Genomic DNA, 26,902 nt, shown 5'->3' with positions numbered 1-26,902 from the left:
TCATCTTTACTATCATTACTCTGAATTCTTTTTCAGGTAGACTGCCTATTTCCTCTTCATTTGTTTGGTCTGGTGGGTTTTTACCTTGCTCCTTCATCTGCTGTATATTTCTCTGTCTTCCTGTCTTGCCTAACTTAGTGTGTTTGGGGTCTCCAGCCTGCAGGTTCGTAGTTCCCATTGTTTTTGGTGTCTGCCTCCAGTGGGTAAGGTTGGTTCAGTGGGTTGTGTCGGCTTCCTGGTGGAGGGAACTGGTGCCTGTGTTCTGGTGGATGAGGCTGGATCTTGTCTTTCTGGTGGTCAGGACCACGTCTGGTGTGTGTTCTGGGGATGTTTGTGAACTCAATATGATTTTAGGCAGCCTCTATTCTAATGGGTGGGGTTGTGTTCCTGTCTTGCTAGTTGTTTGGCGTGGGATGTCTAGTACTGGAGCTTGCTGGTCGTTGAGTGGAGCTGGGTGTAAGCATTGAGACAGAGGTCTCTGGGAGAGCTCTTAACGATTGATATTATATTGATATCTTGCCGGGATATCTGTGGTGGTCCAGTGTCCTGAACTCGGCTCTCTCACTTCAGAGACTCAGGCCTGACCCCTGGCCAGAGCACCAAGACCCTGTGAGCCACATGGCTCTTTTGGGAAGTCTGAGGTCTTCTGCCAGCATTCAGTAGGTATTTTGTAGTATTTGTTCTACATGTAGATGTATTTTTCTGAGATCGAACGAGATCAGGCGTGTTCAGGATGGTATGGCGGTAGACTGTAGATGTATTTTTGATGTATTTATGGGGAGGAAAGTGATCTCCATGTCTTAGTCCTCCACCACCTTGAAGGTCCTCCGTCTCTTTGTTTATTTTGGATAACAGTCCCTTATCAGGTACGTCTTTTGCAAATATTTTCTCCCAAACTGTGGCTTGTCTCCTCATTCTCCTCACATTGTCTTTTGCAAAGCAGTTTTTAATTTTAATGAAGTCCAGCTTATCAGTTATGTCTTTCATGGATTGTTCCTTCAGTGTTGTATTAAAAAAGTCATTGCTATACTCAAGTCATGTAGATTTTTTCATATGTTATTTTCCAGGAGTTTTATAGTTTTGCATTTTACATTTAGCTCTGTGATCCATTTTGAGTTAACTTTTGTGAAGCGTGTAAGGTCTGTATCTAGGTTCATTTTTTTTTTGCACTGGATGTTCAGTTGTTCCAGCACTATTTGTTGAAGAGACTGTCTTTGCTCCATCGTATAGCTTATGCTCCTTTGTCAAAGATCAGTTGATTATATTTATGGGGATCTATTTCTGGGCTGTCTGTTCTGTTCCACTGATGTATTTGTCTATTTTTTTGCCATCTATTTGTGTACACTGTCTTGATTACTGTAGCTTTACAGTAAGTCTTGAAGTTGGATAGTGATAGTAGTTCATCATTTTCTCCTTGAATATCATATTGGCTGTTCTGGGTCTTTTGCTTATAATCATTTTTATTTATTTATTTATTTATTTTTTGTGGGACGCAGACCTCTCACCACTGTGGCCCCTCCTGCTGCGGAGCACAAGCTCCGGACGCGCAGGTCCAGCAGCCATGGCCCACAGGCCCAGCCGCCCCGTGGCATGTGGGATCCTCCCGGACCGGGGCACGAACCCGCGTCCCTTGCGTTGGCAGGCGGACTCCCAACTGCTGCACCACCAGGGAAGCCCTATAATCCACTTTTGAGAGAGAAATGGGATTCTGTTAATAATAACCTTAGGATTTCCCTGGTGGTGCAGCGGTTGAGAATCTGTCTGCCAATGCATGGGACACGGGTTTGATCCTTGGTCTGAGAAGATCCCACGTGCAGTGGAGCAACTAAGCCCGTGCGCCACAACTACTGAGCCTGCACTCTAGAGCCCGCATGCCACAACTACCGAAGCCCATGTGCCTAGAGCCTGAGCTCCGCAACAAGAGAAGTCACCGCAGTGAGAAGCCCGCACACTGCAACGAAGAGTACCCCCCACTTGCCGCAACTAGAGGAAGCCCGCGCGCAACAACGAAGACCCAAGGCAGTCATAAATAAATAAATAAATAGTAATAATAATAATAACCTCAGAATAAGAGGTGTAAACTAGGACTGTCCTGAGCACACTGGGACAGGCAGTCACTTTGTCTATAATTGCCTTATTTCTAGGGCAATTCAAATCATCTTCTGCTATTTGGTCTTCATGTCACATAGTCTTTTTGATGAAGCCATCAGTCATTGTGGGAGGAAGACAGGGAAGAACCAGGAACATTGAGAGATTTGTTAGCTTTCATCTTTGAGCATTAAAACTCTTAAACTTCAGGTACAAACTATGTCCTGTTGTTCTTGAATTTGGATCTGTTAAAATTTTCAGCAGTGTTGTTGTTTCTTGAGGTGGTTTGAGTTAGAATATTCAGTTTGGTCATCAGGAGACAGTCATATACTAAAGAGTAGTCACAAAAAAGAAATTTACCAGTTTTTGCACCTCTTGAATAATGTGACTTGGATATTAAAATTTGGTATGGTTCAAAGAGGGACCAAATATTGTTAAATGATTAGCTGCCTTAATGTATCAAAGACTTTTTGGTGTGTAGGGGAAAATACACTTATAAATGTGAATGTTGTTGTGCTATACTATTTTTTTTGCAAAACTCCTTAAATTATATTTGTCGGATTAAATTCTTCCTTTATTCTAAAGCTTATTGTTTGTGAAATTTACTATTTCTAGAATATATACTTGAAGACCAAAATTCTGACACTTTAAGTAAAAACATGTATTCAGTTAAAACTTAATTGGTTATTGACAGTATCTTGAGTATTTTAAAAAGTATGTTTCAGGCACATATAATGGTGTACATAATTAGTGAATGTATATGAATGATGAATATAACTTGTGAATTTAGTATCAAAGTTAAGTAGAAGCTACATGAAACTTTAAAATTTTGTTAGTTCAATTTTTTTGATGGCTCTAAAGAAACTCTTAAAACTCTTTTAGCTCTGTTTGATTTGTATGAGTAGAGAGAATTATCCTTTGGGATTTATTGCCGAGTATTTAACAGGGGAGAATTGTTGCTATTTTTCCTCAAGAAATTCATTTAATTGCTTCAGACAGTATGTTAACAGATTTTTGTTTCCTCTCAGGCTATGGCTTATGCTGTACCAGCCTAAGCTTTTCTCACTTCAGCTAATTAAGACTAATACCATTGTGTTCCTGCCACTCCAGTTCTAATTTAGCCTTTCCAAAAAGAATGCTGGTTAAGAAGTAAAGCTATAGATGACAGAGGATAAAAATAATTTTGTACTTCATTAACCATCAATCTTTGTAGCTTCACTTCTGTTGTCTTAATGTGAGAAGAATCGTTAGTTAAAGAAAATTTGCTCTTCTGAGCTGTTTGTGGTATATCATGGAGCCATTCTATTGTCAGAAATGGATCTTTAGGACAGTTTTTCTTAATACAGTATGTGGAAAAATACCATAAAAAACATTACATTCAGTATATACGTGCTGCATAAACATGCTAAAATGTTTTTGTTTCTATTAAAGAAAAGGCAAAATGGTCTTCTGTCAGGTTCAAGTAGGTAAAATGAACCTTGAGGTAAGGTTTAAGGTTACATTGGTCAACTGAGATCCTTCTAGTAACTATTTGTTCTTTAGACTTATTTAAAAAAAATGTTATTGGAGTATAGTTGATTTAAAATATTGTGTTAGTTTTAGCTGTACTGCAAAGTGAATCAGTTATACATATACATCTATCCACTCTTTTTTAGATTCTTTTCCCATATAGGTCATTACAGAGTGTTGAGAAGAGTTCCCTGTGCTATGCAGTAGGTCCCTATTAGTTACCTATTTTATATATAGTAGTGTGTATATATCAATCCCAATCTCTCAATTTATCCCTCCCCCTTTCCCCGCCTGGTAACCGTAAGTTTATTTTGTACATCTGTGACTCTGTTTCTGTTTTGTAAATAAGTTCATTTGTACCATTTTTTTGGATTCCACATATAAGTGATATCATATGATGTTTGTCTTTCTCTGTCTGACTTACTTCACTCAGTATGACAATCTCCAGGTTCATCCATGTTGCTGCAAATGACATTATTTTGTTCTTTTTTATGGCTGAGTAGTATTAAGACTTATTATTATTTTTTTTTTCCTGTACGTGGGCCTCTCACTGTTGTGGCCTCTCCCATTGCGGAGCACAGGTTCCGGACGCGCAGGCTCAGCGGCCATGGCTCACAGGCCCAGCCCCTCTGCGGCATGTGGGATCTTCCCGGACTGGGGCACGAACCCGTGTCCCCTGCATCAGCAGGCGGATTCTCAACCACTGCGCCACCAGGGAAGCCCTATTTTTTTTAATTTTTGAATTTTATTTTATTTATTTTGTTATATAGCAGGTTCTTATTAGTCATCAGTTTTATAAACATCAGTGTATACATGTCAATCCCAATCACCCAATTCAGCACACCACCATCCCCACCCCCCCACGGCTTTCCCCCCTTGGTGTCCATATGTTTGTTCTCTACATCTGTGTCTCAACTTCTGCCCTGCATACCAGTTCATCTGTACCATTTTTCTAGGTTCCACATACATGCGTTCATATACGATATTTGTTTTTCTCTTTCTGACTTACTTCAGTCTGTATGACAGTCTCTAGATCCATCCCCGTCACTACAAATGACCCAATTTTGTTCCTTCTTAGGGCTGAGTAATATTCCATTGTTATATGTACCACATCTTCTTTATCCATGCATCTGTCGATGGGCATTTAGGTTGCTTCCATGACTTGGCTATTGTAAATAGTGCTGCAGTGAACATTGGGGTGCATGTGTCTTTTTGAATTACGGTTTTCTCTGGGTATATGCCCAGTCATGGGATTGCTGGATCATATGGTAATTCTATTTTTAGTTTTTTAAGGAACCTCCATACTGTTCTCCATAGTGGCTGTACCAATTTACATTCCCACCAACAGTGCAAGAGGGTTCCCTTTTCTCCACACCCTCTCCAGCATTTGTTATTTGTAGGTTTTCTGATGATGTCCATTCTAACTGGTGTGAGGGGATACCTCATTGTAGTTTTGATTTGCATTTCTCTAATAATTAGGGATGTTGAACAGCTTTTCATGTTCTTCTTGGCCATCTGTGTGTCTTCTTTGGAGAAATGTCTATTTAGGTCTTCTGCCCATTGTTGGATTGGGTTGTTTGTTTAATATTGAGCTGCATGAGCTGTTTGTGTATTTTGGAGATTAATCCTTTGTCCGTGGATTTGTTTGCAAATATTTTCTCCCATTCTGAGGGTTGTCTTTTCATCTTGTTTATGGTTTCCTTTGCTGTGCAAAAGCTTTTAAGTTTCATTAGGTCCCATTTGTTTATTTTTGTTTTTATTTCCATTGCTCTAAGAGGTGGATCAAAAAAGATCTTGCTGTGATTTATGTCAAAGAGTGTTCTTCCTATGTTTTCCTCTAAGAGTTTTATAGTGTCCGGTCTTACATTTAGGTCTCGAATCCATTTTGAGTTTATTTTTGTGTATGGTGTTAGGGAGTGTTCTAATTTCATTCTTTTACATGTAGCTGTCCAGTTTTCCCAGCACCACTTATTGAAGAGACTGTCTTTTCTCCATTGTATATCCTTGTCTCCTTTGTCATAGATTAGTTGACCATAGGTGCGTGGGTTTATCTCTGGGCTTTCTATCTTGTTCCATTGATCTTTGTTTCTGTTTTTATGCCAGTACCATATTGTCTGGATTACTGTAGCTTTGTAGTATAGTGTGAAGTCAGGGAGTCTGATTCCTCCAGCTCCGTTTTTTTCCCCTCAAGACTGCTTTTGCTATTCGGGGTCTTTTGTGTCTCCATACAAATTTTAAGATTATTTGTTCTAATTCTGTAAAAAATGCCATTGCTAATTTGATAGAGATTGCATTGAATCTGTATATTGCTTTGGGTAGTGTAGTCATTTTCACAATATTGACTTTTCCAATCCAAGAACATGGTATATCTCTCCATCTGTTGGTATCATCTTTACTTTCTTTCATCAGTGTCTTATAGTTTTCTGCATACAGGTCTTTTGTGTCCCTAGGAGGGTTTATTGCTAGGTATTTTATTCTTTTTGTTGCAGTGGTAAATGGGAGTGTTCCCTTAATTTCTCTTTCAGATTTTTCATCATTAGTGTATAGGAATGCAAGGGATTTCTGTGCATTAATTTTGTGTCCTGCTACTTTATCAAATTCATTGATTAGCTCTAGTAGTTTTCTGGTGGCCTTTTTAGGATTCTTTATGTATAGTATCATGTCATCTGCAAACAGTGACAGTTTTACTTCTTCTCTTCAAATTTGTATTCCTTTTATTTCTTTTTCTTCTCTGATTGCCATGACTAGGACTTCCAAAACTATGTTGAATAATAGTGGTGAGAGTGGACATCCTTGTGTTGTTCCTGATCTTAGAGGAAATGCTTTCAGTTTTTCACCATTGAGAATGAGGTTTGCTGTGGGTTTGTCATATATGGCCTTTATTATGTTGAGGTAAGTTCCCTCTATGCCTACTTTCTGGATGGTTTTTATCATAAATGGGTGTTGAATTTTGTTAGAAGCATTTTCTGCATCTATTGAGATGATCATATGGTTTTTCTTCTTCAATTTGTTAATATCACATTGATTGATTAGCATATATTGAAGAATCCTTGCATCCCTGGGTAAATCCCACTTGATCATGGTGTATGATCCTTTTTATGTGTTGTTGGAGTCTGTTGGCTAGTTTTTTGTTGAGTATTTTTGCATGTATATTCATCAGTGATATTGGTCTGTAATTTTCTTTTTTTGTAGTGTCCTTGTCTGGTTTTGGTATCAGAGTGATGGTGGCATTACAGAATGAGTTTGGGAGTGTTCCTTCCTCTGAGATTTTTTGGAAGAGTTTGAGAAGGATGGGTGTTAGCTCTTCTCTAAATGTTTCATAGAATTCATGTCCTTGTGTTCAGGTCCTTTTGTTCTCTTGTGTTTCCCACTTAGAGAAGTTCCTTTAGCATTTGTTGTAGAGCTGGTTTGGTGGTGCTGAATTTTCTTAGCTTTTGCTTGTCTGTACAACTTTTGATATCTCCGTCAAATCTGAATGAGATCCTTGCTGGGTAGAGTAATCTTGGTTGTAGGTTCTCCCTTTCATCACTTTAAGTATATCATGCCACTCCCTTCTGGATTGTAGAGTTTGTACTAAGAAATCAGCTGTTAACCTTATGGGAGTGCCCTTGTATGTTATTTGTTGTTTTTCCCTTGCTGCTTTCAATAATTTTTCTTTGTCTTTAATTTTTGTCAATTTGATTACTATGTGTCTCGGCATGTTTCTCCTTGGGTTTATCCTATATGAGACCCGCTGCGCTTCCTGGACTTGGGTGGCTATTTCCTTTCCCATGTTAGGGAAGTTTTTGACTGTAATCACTTCAGATATATTCTCAGGTCCTTTCTCTCTCTCTTCTCCTTCTGGGACCCCTATAATGCGAATGTTGTTGCGTTTAATGTTGCCTCTTAGGCTGTCTTCATTTCTTTTCATTCTTTTTTCTTTATTCTGTTCCAAGGCAGTGAATTCCACCGTTCTGTCTTCCAGGTCACTTATCTGTTCTTCTGCCCCAGATATTCTGTGGTTGATTCCTTCTTGTGTAGCTTTCATTTTAGTTACTGTATTGTTCATCTCTGTGTGTTTGTTCTTTAATTCTTCTAGGTCTTTGTTAAACATTTCTTGCATCTTCTCAATCTTTGCCTCCATTCTTTTTCTGAGGTCCTAGATCATCTTCACTATCGTTATTCTGAATTCTTTTTCTGGATGGTTGCCTGTCTCCACTTCATTTAGTTGTTTTTCTGGGGTTTTATCTTGTTCCTTCATCTGGTACATAGCCCTTTCCCTTTTCATCTTGTCTGTCTTTTTTTTTTTTTGCGCTACGCGGGCCTCTCACTGTTGTGGCTCCTCCCATTGTGGAGCACAGGCTCCAGACGCGCAGGCTCAGCGGCCATGGCTCATGGGCCCAGCCGCTCCATGGCACGTGGGATCTTCCCGGACCGGGATACGAACCTGTTTCCCCTGCATCGGCGGGCAGACTCTCAACCACTGTGCCACCAGGGAAGCCCTGTCTGTCTTTCTTTGAATGTGGTTTTTGTTCCATAGGCTGCAGGGTTGTAGTTCTTCTTGCTTCTGCTGTCTGCCCTCTGATGGATGAGGCTATCTAAGAGGCTTGTGTAAGTTTCTTGATGGGAGGGACTAGTTGTGGGGTAGAGCTGACTGTTTCTCTGGTGGGCAAAGCTCAGTAAAAGTTTAATCTTCTTGACTGTTGATGAGTGGGGCTGGGTTCCCTCCCTGTTGGTTGTTTGGCTTGAGGCAACCCAACAGTGGAGCCTACCTGGGCTCTTTGGTGGGGCTAATGACAGACTCTTGGAGAGCCCTCACCAAGGAGTACTTCCCAGAACGTCTGCTACCAGTGTCCTTGTCCCCACGGTGAGCCACAGCCACCCCCCTCCTCTGCAGCAGACCCTCCAACATTAGCAGGTAGGTCTGGTTCAGTCTTCCCTGGGGTCACTGCTCCTTCCTCTGGGTCCTGATGTGCACCCTACTTGGTGTGTGCCCTGCAAGAGTGGGGTCTCTGTTTCCCCCAGTCCTGTCGAAGTCCTGCAATCAATTCCCACTAGGCTTCAAAGTCTGATTCTCTAGGAATTCCACCTCTCATTGCCAGACCCCCAGGTTGGGAAGCCTGACGTGGGGCTCAGAACCTTCACTCCAGTGGGTGGACTTCTGTGCTATAGGTGTTCTGCAGTCTGTGAGTCACCCACCCAGCAGTTATGGGATTTGATTTTATTGTGATTGCGCCCCTCCTACCATCTCATGGTGGCTTCTTCTTTGTCTGTGGATATGGGGTGTCTTTTTTGGTGAGTTCCAGTCTCTTCTTGTCGATGATTGTCCAGCAGCTAGTTGTGATTCTGGTGTTCTCGCTAGAGGGAGTGAGGGCACATCCTTCTACTCCACCATCTTGGTTTCTCTCACGTCAGTCTTTTAGATGTATGATAAATGAAGGGATAGTTAGCATAGAAAATTGGTGATAATAAAGGAAAGATATATGAAATTGTAGGTTTATTGCAGGTTGAATTGATGAATTGAAATTTTTTTTGAACTTATACGATTTGGAATGGTTTATGTTGGGTTACATTTTTTTGCTCAAAGAATAGTTGGTTGGAAACATGCCACTTTAACAAATACTACTTTTTCTCCCGTCTAAAAAGTTGTAATGGAGGTTTAGTGGTACACTGGCTTCCTAAAGACAACCTTTTAGGTATTTTGTTATGGATTTCTATATTACAGTATACTTGATTACAATGAGATTTCATTTTGGAAATCTATACTATAATCTATAACCTCTACTTAAAGACTTACAACTAACCTATACTTTACCTAAAATTGTTGGGAAAAGATGTAATTAAATACTTTTACCTCACGTGGACTCAGAAAGTTTAGAATGCATCATGCTTGAATATGTTAGTGATGGAAAACATTTTTTAAAAATAAGGTATGCTTAGCAATTTTAGTCAGTTGGTAAACTCTAACGAATGTGTAATTTTTGTTTTGTTTCCTATACAGCATCGTTACTTATTCCTGCTGGTAAAACTCTTCCCACTTTTACCACAGCAGAACTGGTATGTATCTTATTTAAGAGATATATATATATTTTTTTCTTTTAATTTTTCTTTTCAGCTTTAAAACAGTTTGTCATTGTACAATGCAAAGCCTGAATAAGGACAAAATATAATCAGAGAGTATATAGTATTAAATAGCATTTTCAGTATGGTATGGCATTAATTGTGTTACGTCATTTCTGTCCCTACCAACTTTGTGATATTATGTGCATTTAAAAATCTATTCTTTTCTTTTTTTTGAATTTTATTTTATTTATTTTTTTTATACAGCACGTTCTTATTAGTCATCCATTTTATGCACATCAGTGTATACATGTCAATCCCAATCTCCCAATTCATCACACCCCCCACACCCCCCACCGCTTTCCCCCTTGGTGTCCATACATTTGTTCTCTACATCTGTGTGTCAGTTTCTGCCCTGAAGACCAGTTCATCTGTACCATTTTTCTAGGTTACACATATATGCGTTAATATACGATATTTTTTTTTCTCTTTCTGACTTACTTCACTCTGTCTCACAGTCTCTAGATTCATCCACGTCTCTATAAATGACCCAATTTCGTTCCTTTTTATGGCTGAGTAATATTCCAGTGTATATATGTACCACATCTTCTTTATCCACTCGTCTGTCGATGGGCATTTAGGTTGCTTCCATGACCTGGCTATTGTAAATAGTGCTGCAGTGAACATTGGGGTGCATGTGTCTTTTTGAATTATGGTTTTCTCTGGGCATATGCCCAGTAGTGGGTTTGCTGGGTCATATGGTAATACTATTTTTAGTTTTTTAAGGAACCTCCATACTGTTCTCCATAGTGGCTGTATCAGTTTACATTCCCACCAACAGTGCAAGAGGGTTCCCTTTTCTCCACACCCTCTCCAGCATTTGTTGTTGGTAGGTTTTCTTTCTTTTTTTTTTTTTGCAGTACGTGGGTCTCTCACTGCTGTGGCCTCTCCCATTGTGGAGCACAGGCTCCGGACGTGCATACTCAGTGGCCATGGCTCATGGACCCAGCCGCTCCGTGGCACGTGGGATTCTCCCGGACCGGGGCATGAACCCGCATCCCCTGCATTGGCAGGCGGACTCTCAACCACCGCGCCACCAGGGAAGCCCGTTTGTAGGTTTTCTGATGATGCCAGTTCTAACTGGTGTGAGGTGTAGTTTTGATTTGCATTTCTCTAATAATTAATGACGTTAAGCGGCTTTTCATGTGCTTCGTGGGCATCTGTATGTCCTCTTTGGAGAAATGTCTATTTAGGACTTCTGCCCATTTTTTGATTGGGTTGTTTGTTTTTTTAATATTGAGCTGCATGAGCTGTTTATATATTTTAGAGATTAATCCTTTGTCCATTGATTCATTTGCAAATATTTTTTCCCATTCTGAGGGTTGTCTTTCTGTCTTGCTTGTAGTTTGCTTTGCAAAAGCTTTGATGTTTCACTAGGTCCCATTTGTTTGTTTTTATTTCCATTACTCTAGGAGGTGGATCATAAAGGATCTTGCTTTAATTTTTGTTAAAGAGTGTTCTTCCTATGTTCTACTCTAAGAGTTTTATACTGTCTGGTCTTACATTTTAGGTCTCGAATCCATTTTGAGTTTATTTTTGTGTATGGTGTTAGGGAGTGTTCTAATTTCATTCTTTTACATGTAGCTGTCCAGTTTTCCCAGCACCACTTATTGAATAGACTGTCTTTTCTCCATTGTATATCCTTGCCTCCTTTGTCATAGATTAGTTGACCATAGGTGTGTGGGTTTATCTCTGGGCTTTCTATCTTGTTCCATTGATCTTTGTTTCTGTTTTTATGCCAGTACCATATTGTCTGGATTACTGTAGCTTTGTAGTATAGTGTGAAGTCAGGGAGTCTGATTCCTCCAGCTCCGTTTTTTTCCCTCAATACTGCTTTGGCTATTTGGGGTCTTTCATGTGTCCATACAAATATTAAGATTTTTTATTCTAGTTCTGTAAAAAATGCCGTTGGTAATTTGACAAGGATTTCATTGATCTGTAGATTGTTTTGGGTAGTATAGTCATTTTCACAATGTTGATTCTTCCAATCCAAGAACATGGTATATCTCTCCATCTGCTTCATCTTAAATTTCTTTCATAACTGTCTTAAAGTATTCTGCATACAGGTCTTTTGTCTCCTTAGGTAGGTTTATTCCTAGGTATTTGATTCTTTTTGTTGCAGTGGTAAATTGGAGTGTTTCATTATTTCTCTTTCAGATTTTTCATCATTAGTGTCTAGGAATGCAAGAGATTTCTGTGCATTAATTTTGTATCCTGCTACTTTACCAAATTCATTGATTAACTCTAGTAGTTTTCTGGTAGCATCCTTAGGATTCTTTATGTTTACTATCATGTCATCTGCAAACAGTGACAGCTTTACTTCTTCTTTTCTGATTTGGATTCCTTTTATTTCTTTTTCTTCCCTGATTGCTGTGGCTAAAACTTCTAAAACTATGTTGAATAATAATGGTGAGAGTGGACAACCTTGTCTTGTTCCTGATCTTAAAGGAAATGGTTTCATTTTTTCACCATTGAGAACAATGTTGGCTGTGGGTTTGTCATATATGGCCTTTATTATGTTCAGGTAAGTTCCCTCTCTGCCTACTTTCTGGAGGGTTTTTATCATAAATGGGTGTTGAATTTTGTCAAAAGCCTTTTCTGCATCTATTGAGATGATCATATGGTTTTTATTCTTTGTTAATATGGTGTATTGCATTGATTGATTTGCATATATTGAAGAATCCTTGCATCCCTGGTATAAATCCCACTTGATCATTGTGTATGATCCTTTTAATATGTTGTTGTATTCTGTGCTAGTATTTTGTTGAGGATTTTTGCATCTATATTCATCAGTGATATTGGTCTATAGTTTTCTTTTATTGTAGTATCTTTGTCTGGTTTTGGTATCAGGGTGATGGCAGCCTCATAGAATGAGTTTGGGAGTGTTCCTTCCTCTGCAGTTTTTTGGGAGAGTTTGAGAAGAATGGATGTTAGCTCTTCTCTGAATGTTTGATAGAATTCATCTGTGAAGCCATCTGGTTCTGGACTTTTGTTTGTTGGAAGATTTTTAATCACAGTTTCATTACTTGTAATTGGTCTGTTCATATTTTCTATTTCTACCTGGTTCAGTCTTGGAAGGTTATACCTTTCTAAGAATTTGTCCATTTTTTCCAGGTTGTTCATTTTATTGACATAGAGTTGCTTGTCGTCTCATAGGATGCTTTGTATTTCTGTGGTGTCTGTTGTATCTTCTCCTTGTTCATTTCTAATTTTAGTGATATGAGTCCTCTCCCTCTTTTTCCTTTTTTTTTTTTTAGCAGTATGCGGGCCTCTCACTGTTGTGGCCTCTCCCATGGCGGAGCACAGGCTCCGGACGCGCAGGCTCAGCAGCCATGGCTCACGGGCCCAGCCGCCCCGTGGCATGTGGGATCTTCCCAGACCGAGGCACGAACCCGTGTCCCCTGCATTGGCAGGCGGACTCTCAACTGTTGCGCCACCAGGGAAACCCTCCCTCTTTTTCCTGATGAGTCTGGCCAGTGGTTTATCAATTTTGTTTATCTTCTCAAAGAACCAGCTTTTAGTTTTATTGATCTTTGCTATTGTTTTCTTTGTTTCTATTTCATTTATTTCTGCTCTGATCTTGATGATTTCTTTCCTTCTGCTAACTTTGGGTTTTGTTTGTTCTTCTCTCTCTAGTTCCTTTAGTTGTAAGGTTAGATTGTTTATTTGAGAGTTTTCTTTTTTTTGAGGTAGGCTTGTATAGCATAAACTTCCCTCTTAGAACTGCTTTTTCTGCATCCCATAGGTTTTGGATCGTCGTGTTTTCATTATCATTTGTCTCTAGTTATTTTTTGATTTCCTCTTTGATTTCTTCAGTGATCTCTTGTTTATTTAGTAATGTATTGTTTAGCCTCCATGTGTTTGTGTTTTTATGTTTTTTTTCCCTGTAATTGATTTCTCATCTCATAGCGTTGTGGTCAGAAAAGATGCTTGGTATGATTTCAGTTTTCTTAAATTTACTGAGGCTTGATTTGTGACCCAAGATGTGATCTGTCCTGGAGAATGTTCCGTCTGCACTTGAGAGGAAAGTGTAATCTGTCATTTTTGGATGGAATGTCCTATAAATATCAATTAAATCTATCAGGTCTATTGTGTCATTTAAAGCTTGTGTTTCCATATTAATTTTCTGTTTGGATGATCTGTCCATTGTTGTAAGTGAGGTGTTAAAGTCCCCACTATTATTGTGTTACTGTCGATTTCCTCTTTTAGAGCTGTTAGCAGTGGCCTTATGTATTGAGGTGCTCCTATGTTGGGTGCATATTGTAAGGCCAACTGGCCGGAGGCAGGGGAACACAATCAGATTCACAGGTTGCATCAGAACGAAATTCTCCGGACCACCCAGTTCCAGAAACTGCCCTGGAGACATTCCGGACCACCCAGTTCCAGGAACTGACCTGGGGACTTTGAACCCAGCCCAGCCTTCCTGCCTTTTGAGGGGCGGGACTAACGGTCCCCCAGGATACCCAAAAAGACCACCAAATACGGAATACCCTGTGCCCTCCCAGATTCACCACACCCCTTTCCCTTCTTCCCCTATAAAATCTTGCTCAACCCTCGCCCGGGTGCGACTTCTCTGGCCCCTTTCTCTCGGACCAGTGAACCTCACCCGGAAGCGCTCCCTAATAAAGCTCACTTGAAGCTTTCCTCTGTTTTGTGGTGCCGTTCGTTAAGATCTGACCTTACACATATATGTTTATAATTGTTATATCTTCTCCTTGGATTGATCCCTTGATCATTATGTAGTGTCCTTCCTTGTGTCTTATAACATTCTTTATTTTAAAGTCTATTTTATCTGCTGTGAGTGTAGCTACTCCAGCTTTCTTTTTATTTCCATTTGCGTGGAATATTTTTCCATCCCCTCACTTTCAGTCTGTTATGTGTCCCTAAGGTCTGAAGTGGGTCTCTTGTAGACAGCGTATATATGTGTCTCATTTTTGTATCCATTCAGCAAGGCTGTGTCTTTTGGGTGGAGCATTTAATCCATTCATGTTTAATTACCGATATGTATGTTCCTATTACTATTTTCTTAATTGTTTTGGGTTTGTTTTTGTAGGTCCTTTTCTTCTCTTGTGTTTCCCACTTAGAGAAGTTCCTTTAGCATTTGTTTTAGAGCTCGTTTGGTGGTGCTGAATTCTCTTAGCTTTTGCTTGTCTGTAAAGCTTTTGATTTCTCCGTCAAATCTGAATGAGATCCTTGCCAGGTAGAGTAATCTTGGTTGTAAGTTTTCCCTTTCATCACTTTAAGTATATCATGCCACTCCCTTCTGGGTTGTAGAGTTTGTACTGAGAAATCAGATGTTAACCTTGTGGGAGTTCCCTTGTATGTTGTTTGTTGTTTTTCCCTTGCTGCTTTCAGTAATTTTTCTTTGTCTTTAATTTTTGCCAATTTGATTACTGTGTGTCTCGGTGTGTTTCTCCTTGCGTTTCTCCTGTATGGGACTCTCTGCACTTACTGGACTTGGGTGGCTATTTCCTTTCCCATGTTAGGGAAGTTTTCGACTGTAGTCTCTTCAGATATTTTCTCGGGTCCTTTCTCTCTCTCTGTTCTCCTTCTTGGACCCCTGTTATGCGAATGTTGTTGCGTTTAATGTTGTCTCTTAGGCTCTCTTCATTTCTTTTCATTCTTTTTTCTTTATTCTGTTCTGAGGCAGTGAATTCCACCATTCTGTCTTCCAGGTCACTTACCCGTTCTTCTGCCTCAGTTTTTCTGCTATTGATTCCTTTTAGTGTATTTTTCATTTCAGTTATTGTGTTGTTCATCTCTGTTTGTTTACTCTTTAATTCTTCTAGATCTTTGTTAAACATTTCTTGCATCTTTTCGATCTTTGCCTCCATTCTTTTTCTGAGGTCCTGGATCATCTTCACTATCATTATTCTGAATTCTTTTTCTGGAAGGTTGCCTGTCTCCACTTCATTTAGTTGTTTTTCTGGGGTTTTATCTTGTTCCTTCATCTGGTACCTATCCCTCTGCCTTTTTATCTTGTCTGTCTTTCTGTGAATGTGGTTATTGTTCCATAGGCTGCAGGATTATAGTTCTTCTTGATTCTGCTGTCTGCCCTCTGGTGGATGAGGCTATCTAAGAGGCTTGTGCAAGCTTCCTGAAGGGAGGGACTGGTGGTGGGTAGAGCTGGGTGTTGCTCTGGTGTGCAGAGCTCAGTAAAACTTTAATCCACTTCTCTGCTGATGGGTGGGGTTGTGTTCCCTCCCTCTTGGTTGTTTGGCCTGAGGCAACCCAACTTTGGAGACTTCCTGGGCTCTTTGGTGGGGAGAATGGCGGACTCTGGGAGGGCTCACGCCAAGGAGTACTTCCCAGAACGTCTGCTACCAGTGTCCTTGTCCCCATGGTGAGCCACAGCCACCACCTGTCTCTGCAGGAGACCCTCCAACACTGACAGGTAGGTCTGGTTCAGTCTCATATGGGGTCACTGCTCCTTCCCCTGGGTCCCAACACGCACACTGCTTTGTGTTTGCCCTCCAAGTGTGGAGTCTCTGTTTCCCCCAGTCCTGTCAAAGTCCTGCAATCAATTCCTGCTAGCCTTCCAAGTGTGATTCTCCCATTGCCGGACCCCCAGATTGGGAAGCCTGATGTGGGGCTCAGAACCGTCACTCCAGTGGGTGGACTTCTGTGGTCTAAGTGTTCTCCAGTTTGTGAATCACCCAGCAAGCAGTTATGGGATTTGATTTTACTGTGATTGCGCCCCTCCTGCCGTCTCATTGTGGCTTCTCCTTTGTCTTTGGGTGTGGGGTATCTTTTTTGGTGAGTTCCAGTGTCTTCCTGTCGGTGATTGTTCAGCAGTTAGTTGTGTTTCTGGTGTTGTTGCAAGGGGGACTGAGAGCACGTCCTTCTATTCCGCCATCTTGAACCAATATCTAAGATATATTTTAACAGAGATGCCCCAGTTTTAGTGAATGGTGACAGAAGACTGGGCAGAGATGTAATTTGTGATCCTCCTGTTGAATGAGAAAAGATGTGGTAAGGGATGAGGAGATAGAAATAGCTCCTATAACATAGGTGTTGCAAAAATTCAGGAGTTCCAGAATTAATATTTTCTTACCAACTTTTCCTGTCTTCCAGAATAGTTTTTAGCATCTGGCAAGACTGTACCTACAAGGTTAGGAAATTTCTTAACTTACATTGTATGGAGTTTTAATACACTGTATAATGTTACATACTTGGTGGATCCTAAATAGATGATTTTGATACGAATGTTTTTCTGATTTTTTTTTCCCCTAGGGTTGAGGCACATCATAATTCTTCCTTTTATTTAAGTGGAATATTTTGGTTATTTTTTTACCATTGTATACTAGAGGTTAGATTTCCTCCCCCCAGCCCGGGATTTGGGGGCAGAAGATAAAATTAAAACTTATATATAGAAAATTGAGTACTTTTCAGGTGGGGCAAAATAGAACTTTTTCTCTGTTACCTTTCTTTGAAGGTAAAATGTGATATATAAGTTTTTCATTTTCTTTCAGCCCATGAGCTTCCTTTCTAGGGTACAGGATTTTAGTAGGCCATTTATTTCTATTTCTTCATTAAGAACAAACAAAAAGCATAGCCCTTTCTAGGATTTTTGGGAAGAATGGTGCTGGTTTTGATATGAAACCAGTGAAGAAATATCTCTGCCTTTGAAATTCTTGGAAATACCTTTTCTCCTCATTAAAGAAATAATATACTTCTAAAGAGTAAAACCAAACAAATTTATAAAGTAAAAAGTGATAGAGCCCTGTAGTATTATAACCCAAAGATAACTGTTTTAACTGTATGATGTATATCCATTTAGACTTCTTTCATTAAAGAAAGTTAACCTTAATTTTCAGGGTAAAAGCAGGATCATTCTCTGTACCGTTTCCGTAATTTTTTTTTTAAACTTAGTAATATAGATGGACTGTTTTCAGTGCCAGTTAACTACTGATTAGCCTTAGTGGATGTATCAAGTTTAATTAACCAGTCTTTTGTTTATGGACATTTAAATTCTTGCTAGTGTTTTTCTAATATAGCATTCCAGTGATTACACTTGTAGATATGTCTTGGTGTATTTGTGTGATAATCAGGTAATCAGGATAAATTCCTAGAAGTAGAATTTCTGGGTCAAAGATTATACATGTTTTCAGTTTTGGTATATGTTACAAAATTGGCCTCTGAAAGGATTGTACCATATACACTCATAAGCAGTGGTCTGAGAGAACTGATTTTTATCACATCCTTACCAACATTGGCTATTATTAATCAGTCTTTTAAATTTTTGCAGGTCTAGTAGGCAAAAACTTTTTTTGTCTTTTCATTTAGTATTAAAAATGTAAAACCCTACGGTTTAATTATTCCAAAATAAAAATTATACACTGTTGTGTTATCTGTTTTAAAATAACATTAGTGATCAACTTACAGACTAGAGGACTCCTATAAACAGCTGTGGTTCTTATATTTGATATCTGGGTATCAGTGGCCCACGCAAAGCTGTGTTGTGGGCAAGTTTTATGAGTCAGTGTTCATGTTATTTATGAAGCCTTACTGACTTCATTGCTAATAGCCATAGAACAGAATTCCTTTTATTTTATTTTATTTATTTTTTATTTTTTTGCGGTACACGGGCCTCTCACCGCCGCAGCCTCTCCCGTTGCGGAGCACAGGCTCTGGACGCACAGGCTCAGCGGCCATGGCTCACGGCCCCAGCCGCTCCGCAACATGTGGGATCCTCCCGGACCGGGGCATGAACCCATGTCCCCTGCATCGGCAGGCAGACTCTCAACCACTGCGCCACCAGGGAAGCCCAGAATTCCTTTTATTTTTAATGAGATGATCTAAATCAAATATTAAAAAGTTGTTTTATTCAGAGAACTCAGCCCTAATGTTAAGTGCTACTATTGTCCTGTTGACCTTAATCAGATTTTTTTTATCCTCCGTAAGATCAGGAAAAAAAGCTTCAAGTAAAACCTTTTTCTAACTTTCTAATATGAAATTTTCATATCTAGGGCACCTCAAACTCCAGTGCAAACTTTACTTTTCCTGGTTATCCTGTTCATGTACCAGCAGGTGTGACATTACAGATGGCATCTGGTAAGAGTATAGTTTAAAAATATTTTGTTTTTAGCTTTGGTACTAACTTCTGGGTCTTAACTTTCATGATTTTAAATAAACTGTATACCACAAGTTATTGAAGTTATAGGAACTTTTAATAAAACTTATTTAAAAATAATAAATGGTAGTTTTTATTGTTATGGAAGCAGTCTACCACGAAATACACTAAGCCTGTCTACTAAGGCAGGTACTAAGCTTGTCCTATATTTCACTTCCAGTTCTCATCCCAACATTGTGTAAGATGCTTTATATAGGTTTTCTCTAATTCAAGTCAGTTACCTGAATTTTGACACACATGTGTCCTGGCTAGCTTTAATCAAGAAAAGCTAAAGATTAGATTTATCAACCTTTGCCTCCTTTCTTATTGGAGATTGTATAAGAATATTTGAAAAATTTGGAGATTAACCTCTGCTTTTCAAAGAACTGTTTCTTGATTTGAAAGAGAATCATATCTATTTTTTGGGTTGTTACAGAGTTTAAGCAAGCACCTGACTCAATGCTCAAAAAATAAATTTCTTCTTTCTTCTGATTAGTATTATTTTAAAGGAAAGAGGGGGGAAATTTGATAACTTTGGAAATTATTAAACCCTTTTTGGATATCCTTGTCTTATAGTTGTTATATGGTATCTTACATCTTAACTATAGGAAATACATTCTCCATGGTTAGGTTTCTTAAAATCCCAATTTGGGTCGTTAACACTGTAATTTATTAAACAATGGGAGAGGTTCATGGAATAAATATTGGTAGCCTGTATGTGTCTCAAAATGTGCCATATAAGCAATAGTGGGAAATGGCTAGAGTTAAAGCAAGATATATTTAATTTTAAAAAATAAGAGTAATATATATTTATTATAGAAAACACAAAAAATCTGAAAAATAAAAGGAAAACTCCTAGAGGTAACCACTATTAACATATTGACATATTTCCTCCTAGCCTCCTGTGCATGAGATTTTTTTTTTTAGGAAATTTAAAGGAAATTAGGATTCTGTTATACTTACAGTTTTGTTTTCTTCTTTTTAAGGTTACCTTTATAAAGTTAATGTACCAATTATGGTGACACAGACTTCTGGAAGAGCAAGTATTCTTCAGCATCCATTTCAGCAAGTATTTCAGCAGCTTGGGCAGCCTTCAATAATACAGACCAGTATTCCACAATTAAACCCATGGTGTCTTCAAGCAACTACTGAAAAATCACAGAGAATGGAAACTGTGCTCCAACAACCTGTAGTTCTTCGTTCTGGGACAGTGGATAGGAAACGTTTAGAAAATGCTACTGGTGATACTCTTTTACATCCTGGAAATCAGCATAAAATCATGTCTGAAGCTTTACTGAGTCAGCCGGAAAACTCTCAGTATATCAGCCTTTCAGGTGTTGTATTTCCTCCACAGCTCTCTCAGATGGATTCTAATGTGGAGCCAGTGCTCAGTGTTTCAGCTAGCATGACTCAAAATCTGCATGGTGGGCCCCTGTCCACAGGCCCTCAGGGGGCTCAGCACCAGCACACGCCTGATGTTCAGCTTCGTGTTCTTAAAAATAGGATGTGTGGATGTGATTCTGTAAAGCAGCCAAGAAATACAGAGGAGCCCAGCGGCCTACCTCTCTCAAAGAAGGTAGTTCTATGTTCAATTTAATGGAATTAGGAGATAAACAGTAGCCAGTGATTAGATGTCGAGTGTTTTTTTTTAAACTGTAAGGTTACTCAAAAGCATGTTTTGTTTTTCCCTTTAGAAGATTCTTCCTTTATTATTTTTAGTATAACTAAATGCTCAGTATTTCTAAACTTTTAGTTTCAATTAATGAATTAGAATATTTCTTTAAAGAAAATGCATTTGTTTTAAGGTAATCCATTTACCTCTCCCTTACATTGTGTCTGCAGATAAAATTTAAGATTCAGAAATGCATTCTAGTAATTAAATGAGTGTTTTGAGGTAATTCATTGTCATACTTAATATACAAAAGAGGTTCAAAGTATTTTTTTTCTTGCTCTACCTAATTTTCTTAAACTCCCATATGAAAGTTTTCTCTACATGAGGAATTATCTTGCTAGTAAATACTTTGTTTCTCCGTTTGCTAAAATACTAGTTAACTTAATTTCTTTTGGAATTCAAACCACTAAAAAATAGCTCCTAATTAGCCTTCCATATTAAAAATAGGTTTACATTATTAATTTCCAAGGAATTCGTAGTGATGGCAGAAAGATTCATGGAGAATTTCACATGGTAAAATTTAAAAATCTTGCATTATCTTTTTACAAATGTAAAATTATGTCTTACAGCTAACTCCATTTATACAATTTAGTGACATATGACAAATAAAGGTTTGTGTCTCTAGCTAATGGTTTAGTGGTCCTTTAGAACCGCTGTACAAATCTGTAGCAATGTAGTAGTTAAGTGTCACCTTAACATTTTTCTAGATAGAAGGGGAAGGTACAGGGTACAGTGAAGGATAATGAACAAAGAATATGTCTATCAGAAACCATTTGACTTGTTTTAGAATATTTCAGATGTTTGATGAAGCCTGTTCAAAATCTTTTAGCAAGTCTGTTTTTGGTTTAGTTTGGTATAATGTATTAAGTTTAAAATGTTTATTGAGTGTTCATTATATTTTTCACATAATATATAAAATCAAGAAATGGAGGATAAACTCATAATTATGAAACATTTGGTTTTGAGGGAAAATAACTGTAAAATAAGCGTTTGTTTTTATCACTTGGAATATAACTTTTAGAGGCATTTTTCTCCTGCACTCTGTATGAACTTCGAAGATTTCTGGTGTGATGATTCAAGGACTTATTCTACTTACGTATTAGATGTCACATTGTACTTTGTTCTGATATGGGGAAGTAGATTAGTTAAGGGAGATTAAGGATTGTTTAGGGGCTAGTGGTTAAGAGTTTAAGCTTTAAAGCCACAATAGGTTCAAATTCTAGATTTACCACTTACAAGCAAGCTAGGTAATGTTGCTCTCTGAAATTCAGTCATAAGTCTGTAAACTGGGCATAAAACCAAGCTCATAATGTTTAGAATTATCAGAGATGTATATAGAGATTTTAATAGCTCTGTCACCATAATAAGCTTTAGATTAGTGCTATTATGCTTTATGGGCATGTGATATATTAGATAACTTTTCATATAACTTGTTGCTTGGTTTTAAAATCTATGTTTAAAACACAAACATCCAAACAGTCAAAAGAATTTAATTTATAACATTTTAAAAAACTTACTGTAGGTTAACTTAAAATAGTAATCTGGTAAAGTTTATGCTGATTTAATTTTCAGAAAATTTTATAAATAGCTCTCTATAAGTAGCTTTTCAGAAATTCTTATTGCTTAAAGCAAGTTACAATTAGCCCTACTTATTCACTTTTCCTGTATAGACTGCCAGAGATCTTAAGTTTTTATGCAGGTTTAGCATTATTACTGTTTCATAAAATATATTCCTGACAATTTTTGACGTGTTCCTGTTTTAAAGTGCATATTACTATGTTAAGTTTTTCCTCAGTGTAGGAATTTTGTTTGCTAATCTTATAATGCTATAGAAAATTAGAAACTCAGGTCTTCATTGGAACTGCAAAAAGTAGGAGCAGAAGGAGAGAAATGGGTATGGTGGTGTACCTTCTCCAGCTCCTTTTTATTTCTTGCTGGCTCTCCCCGCCATCTTCATTGCCCTCTCTCCCAAATATTATCATTTCTGCTACCTTCTCTTTTAATTATTTACCTTTCTGACTGCTTCCTCTTATCTCCTTTGTGAGCTCCTCTTTATCTGACCTTGCTGTTTCCTAAGGTTCTATCCTCAGCCCATTTCTCTTCTTACTTTATGGTTTCCCTGGGCAATCTCATGCATTATCGTGGTTTTTAACTATGACCTGCTTGTTGATGACTGCATTTTCAGCCCAGTTATTCCCTTGAGCTTCATTCTCATGTCTGTTTCCTTTCTAGACAGCTCTCCCTGAATGTTATAATAAGTTGTTGTTTCCTCATCAGAGATACTGCATAGTACCACTGCCCACCTGGTCTCCCAAGCTAAGGACTACAATGACTTTTTGGCCCCCTTTCCCCCTCATCCTCCTTATGTCATGTGCTTTTGAGAATTATTATTATTATTTTAATTATTATTAGTTTTTTTGCGGTACGCGGGCCTCTCACTGTCGTGGCCTCTCCCGTTGTGGAGCACAGGCTCCAGGCGCGCAGGCTCAGAGGCCATGGCTCACGGGCCCAGGTGCTCCGCGGCATGTGGGACCTTCCCGGACCGGGGCACGAACCTGTGTCCCCTGCATCGGCAGGCGGACTCTCAACCACTGCGCCACTAGGGAAGCCCGAGAATTATTTTTATTTATTTATTTTAGGCCACGCCACGTGGCATGTGGGATCCCAGTTCCCCAACCAGGGATCGAACCTGTGCCCCCTACACTGGAGTGCAGAGTCTTAACCACTGGACTGCCAGGGAAGTCCTTTAAAAATTATTTTAAAAATTGAAAAAAAAATTTGTAAAGTATATACAGTGGACCCTTGAGCAGTGCAAGGGTTAGGGACACTGAGCTCCACGCAGTCAGAAATCTGCGTCTGACTTTATAGTTAACCCTCTGTATCCGTGACTCCGCATCCACGGATTCAACCAGTCACAGACCTTGTAGTATGTATTTATTGAAAACAATCCACGTATAAATGGACCTGCGCATTTCAAACCCATGTTGTTCAAGGGACCTCGGTATAACATAAAATTTACCATTTTAACCATTTTTAGGTGTACAGTTCAATGGCATTAAGCATGTTCACATTATTGTGCAACCATCACTACTATCCATCTCTAGAACTTTCTAATCATCCCAAACTGAAATTCTGTACCCATTAAACAATAACTCCCCATTATCCCCTCCATTCAGCTCCTGGTAACTTCTACTTTTTGTTTCTATAAATTTGACTACTACTAGGTGCCTCGTCAGTGGTATCATACAATATTTGTACTTTTGTGACTGGCTTAGTCTGTTTAGCACATTTTCAAGGGTCATTCATGTAGCATATATGGGAATTTCATTCCTTTTAAAGGCTGAATCATATAACTTTTGACAACTTTTAAAACCAAATATTTCTGGAATCTTTTTCCTCTTCTCCATCCCTACTGCCATTGCCCTAATTGTCTCTCAATCGGGACAATATAGTTTCTAACTAATTTATTAGCCTGTAGTCTCTGCTGGTTCTTACTCCACTCCTTCCAATCCATCCATCCTAGAGGTTAAAGGCTTCGGGGATCAGAAATGTTTTGAATTCCTTCTCGATCCCTTAATAACTGCATGACTTGGGCAAGCTACTAGTTCCTCGTTTGTAAAATAAAGATAATAGTAGCTACCATAGAATTGTGGTGGTGGGAGGATTATGTGAGATAATCAGTGTGGAGTGCCCAGCAGTATACTGGCTAGCAGATGGTAAGAGCTCAGTATTAGCTATGACCTCTGCTCCTCGTGGCTACCATAGATTTACTCAGCATGCAGCCTGCTTGACATGTCGCTGACCGCCTACCAGCTACAGGATAAAATTTAAGCTCCTTGAAAAAAAATTAATAAACAGAAATCTCAATTAAATAGAGTTGGGAGACCTGAGGAGGGCACTCTCACGCCCTGTGACAATAGCAGAGCCCAACTAGAAGACTCTGCTTCTATCCTGACAACAACTTAACCAATGAAGAGCTGTGGACTCTGTTTACTGTAGCCCTCCCAACTTCCTCTTCTTCTCTATATAAGCTTTCTTCCTTCGAGGGGACTTGCATGTGGCTCGCCATGGTTGCACACCCCACATTTCTGCTGATCCTGAATAAACCTATCTTTGCCTGAGAAATATCTGGCAGTCTGTTTTTTTTTTAGGTCAGTATTCTTAATGTGGCATATGAGGACCTCCATGTTCTTTTTTGGCCAGAGTTTCTTATTTGCTCTTTATTTCATGCCTACTACTTTATTGGTAACAACAAACTGTGAGCAATGATCTGTGTTAACCGCAAGAAAGGATGGCGGCAGAAAAACCAGGCACAAAGCAGAGGGGATAACAAAAGCAAAGAGAGGCAGGAAACAACAAAGTTAATTCCTACTTACCCATTTATTACTTCCTCCAGAAATCTTACTTAATACCTTTCTATCTGCCCTCTCCCCTTTCATTATTAGGTTGGATGTATCTCTTCTGTGTTATCATAGCACCTTATGTATGTATCTGTCATAATGTAGTTAAGAGAGGCATTAAAATGTCCTGTGTGCATTGAGAGGTACATTTTATTAATCTTTGTGTACCCAACACCTAAGAATACACACACACATACACACACACACACATATATTCATATATATATTCTCTTTAAAAGAAGAGGATCTATGACTAGTTTACTTGGCTCAATAGTTCTCAACTCTGGCTAAATATTAGAATTATTGGGGCATTAAAAAAATGTTCAAGTCTGCCCCAAGGGATATGGATCTAATTGGTCAGGAGTGGGGTCCACTTACTATTGTTGGAGTTTTCTGAGGTGATTGTAATACATAGTTAAGATTAAGAACGACTGATCTAGCTAAATATCAATTTATGAATGAAAAATGGATGGAGTGAGGGGATTAGAGAATATATAACTTTAAGAGCTTTTATTTTCCAATCCATTCTGATACTCTTCTAAAAGATAAAATATCATACCAATAGTTATTTGAATTCATGATTCCGTTAATTGAGCACATATTTTTTTGAGTCACTGTATGCTACTTCTAAATGAATATCTCTAAATCAGATTTTTAAACCAGGTATGTGACAGTTTTATTTCTTTAGAGGAAAAAAACCAATTTAACAAGATACATGACATTTTTATTTCTTTAGAGGAAAAAAGCCAATTTAACAAGATACTTTTTTTTTTGTATTTGTCAGAATATGTTGAGGTATATTTCATCCCAAATAAGAGTAGAGTGGCATGGGATGCTACTGTACATGGTTAGGTAATATATAATCATTATTGCCATTATGTTGTGGGAGATAGCTGGATTAAGTTTCTGTTAAGAATTAAAGGTGTACCCTTCCATTATGATTATAGGCAACTGAATTTCACATAGTTTAGTTTGAAAATGTGAAGAGAAAATATGTTATAGCTTAGGCTTCTCCTGTTTTATCTTTATTCCCACATATGCATATGAAGTTGTATCAGTCCTTACCAACCATTAGAAAAATATTGTCCTTTCATTAGGGGAAAGTTTAAGTTGAAAAGGTTGGAAGCTGTATTTGGCAAATAAAGCTTTATCTTGAAGCGTCCTATGCATTTGCTCATTGTACTGCCCAGCCACAGAAGCTGTATGCAATTGAAAAGACCTTGGGTGAAGCTGAGAATCTTGGAAATCATTGAGCTGGTTTGTTTAGAGCAGAGAAATAAAACTAAAGCAGTGCTTCTGTCAGATGACGTCATCTGCACTAGAACTGTTGACATTTCTTCACGTTCAGCCAGAACTCATAGAAGAATCAGCAGTGACTTTTCTTTAACATTCAGCGGGATAAAAATACCAGTACTTCTCAGGGCAGCCGACATCTGATTTTAATCATATTTGCACATTGGCACAGTAAAAAATTCCTGTGTTGTGAGACCTTTTTTTGAAACTGGAAACTGACATCTTTGTAATAATGAAGTTTTTATAGATTAACAGAGTTTGGTACTCTCTGTACTGATGGAGCCCCTGAGATGCTTGGCAACACGTGGTTTTGCTGCTTCAGTGGAGAGAGCATTTCAATGTCTTTTTCAGCACATGGCATACCTTAGTGCTGAGACCCAGCCAATAATTCTAAAAGAAGTTTTGTCGGCTGCCGTGACACTCAAATGCATTAGAATTTAATTGAATTATTAAATTTTCCAATTTAATGATTTAAATTAAATTGATTTAATGATTTCCAATTTAATTTCCAGTCATTATCTTTTCCAAGACATTTGTCAAAAAGTGTGGGGAAAATGTTCTATTCTTTTTAATGCAAATTTTTTATGGCTTTTCAAGGGACAGTACTTGAAGCCCTTAATTGATCCTTGGGGAGACATTAACTATTGAGAGACAGTGGAGACCTCCTAATAACAATTTGACTTGGAGGAGTTCATTGATCTATGTAGTGGATGTTTGCCATATGAAAGG

General features: G+C 38.5%; 1 protein-coding gene across 1 annotated transcript in view; it reads left to right on the top strand.

Annotated features, from left to right (window-relative positions):
• The window catches only part of GTF2A1L (general transcription factor IIA subunit 1 like), a 58,014-nt gene that overhangs the window by 13,199 nt on the left and 17,913 nt on the right, over positions 1–26,902 (top strand). The window contains exons 3-5 of the mRNA XM_065890781.1: positions 9,578–9,633; positions 18,666–18,750; positions 19,795–20,384. Of these exons, the coding sequence (XP_065746853.1) occupies positions 9,578–9,633; positions 18,666–18,750; positions 19,795–20,384 (731 nt within the window). The remainder of the gene's footprint in view (positions 1–9,577; positions 9,634–18,665; positions 18,751–19,794; positions 20,385–26,902) is intronic.

Source organism: Phocoena phocoena, chromosome 14 (assembly GCF_963924675.1).
Source record: "Phocoena phocoena chromosome 14, mPhoPho1.1, whole genome shotgun sequence".
NCBI lineage: Eukaryota > Metazoa > Chordata > Mammalia > Artiodactyla > Phocoenidae > Phocoena > Phocoena phocoena.
Note: the sequence above shows the minus strand (reverse complement) of the source record. Positions and strands in the feature narration are given on the sequence as shown.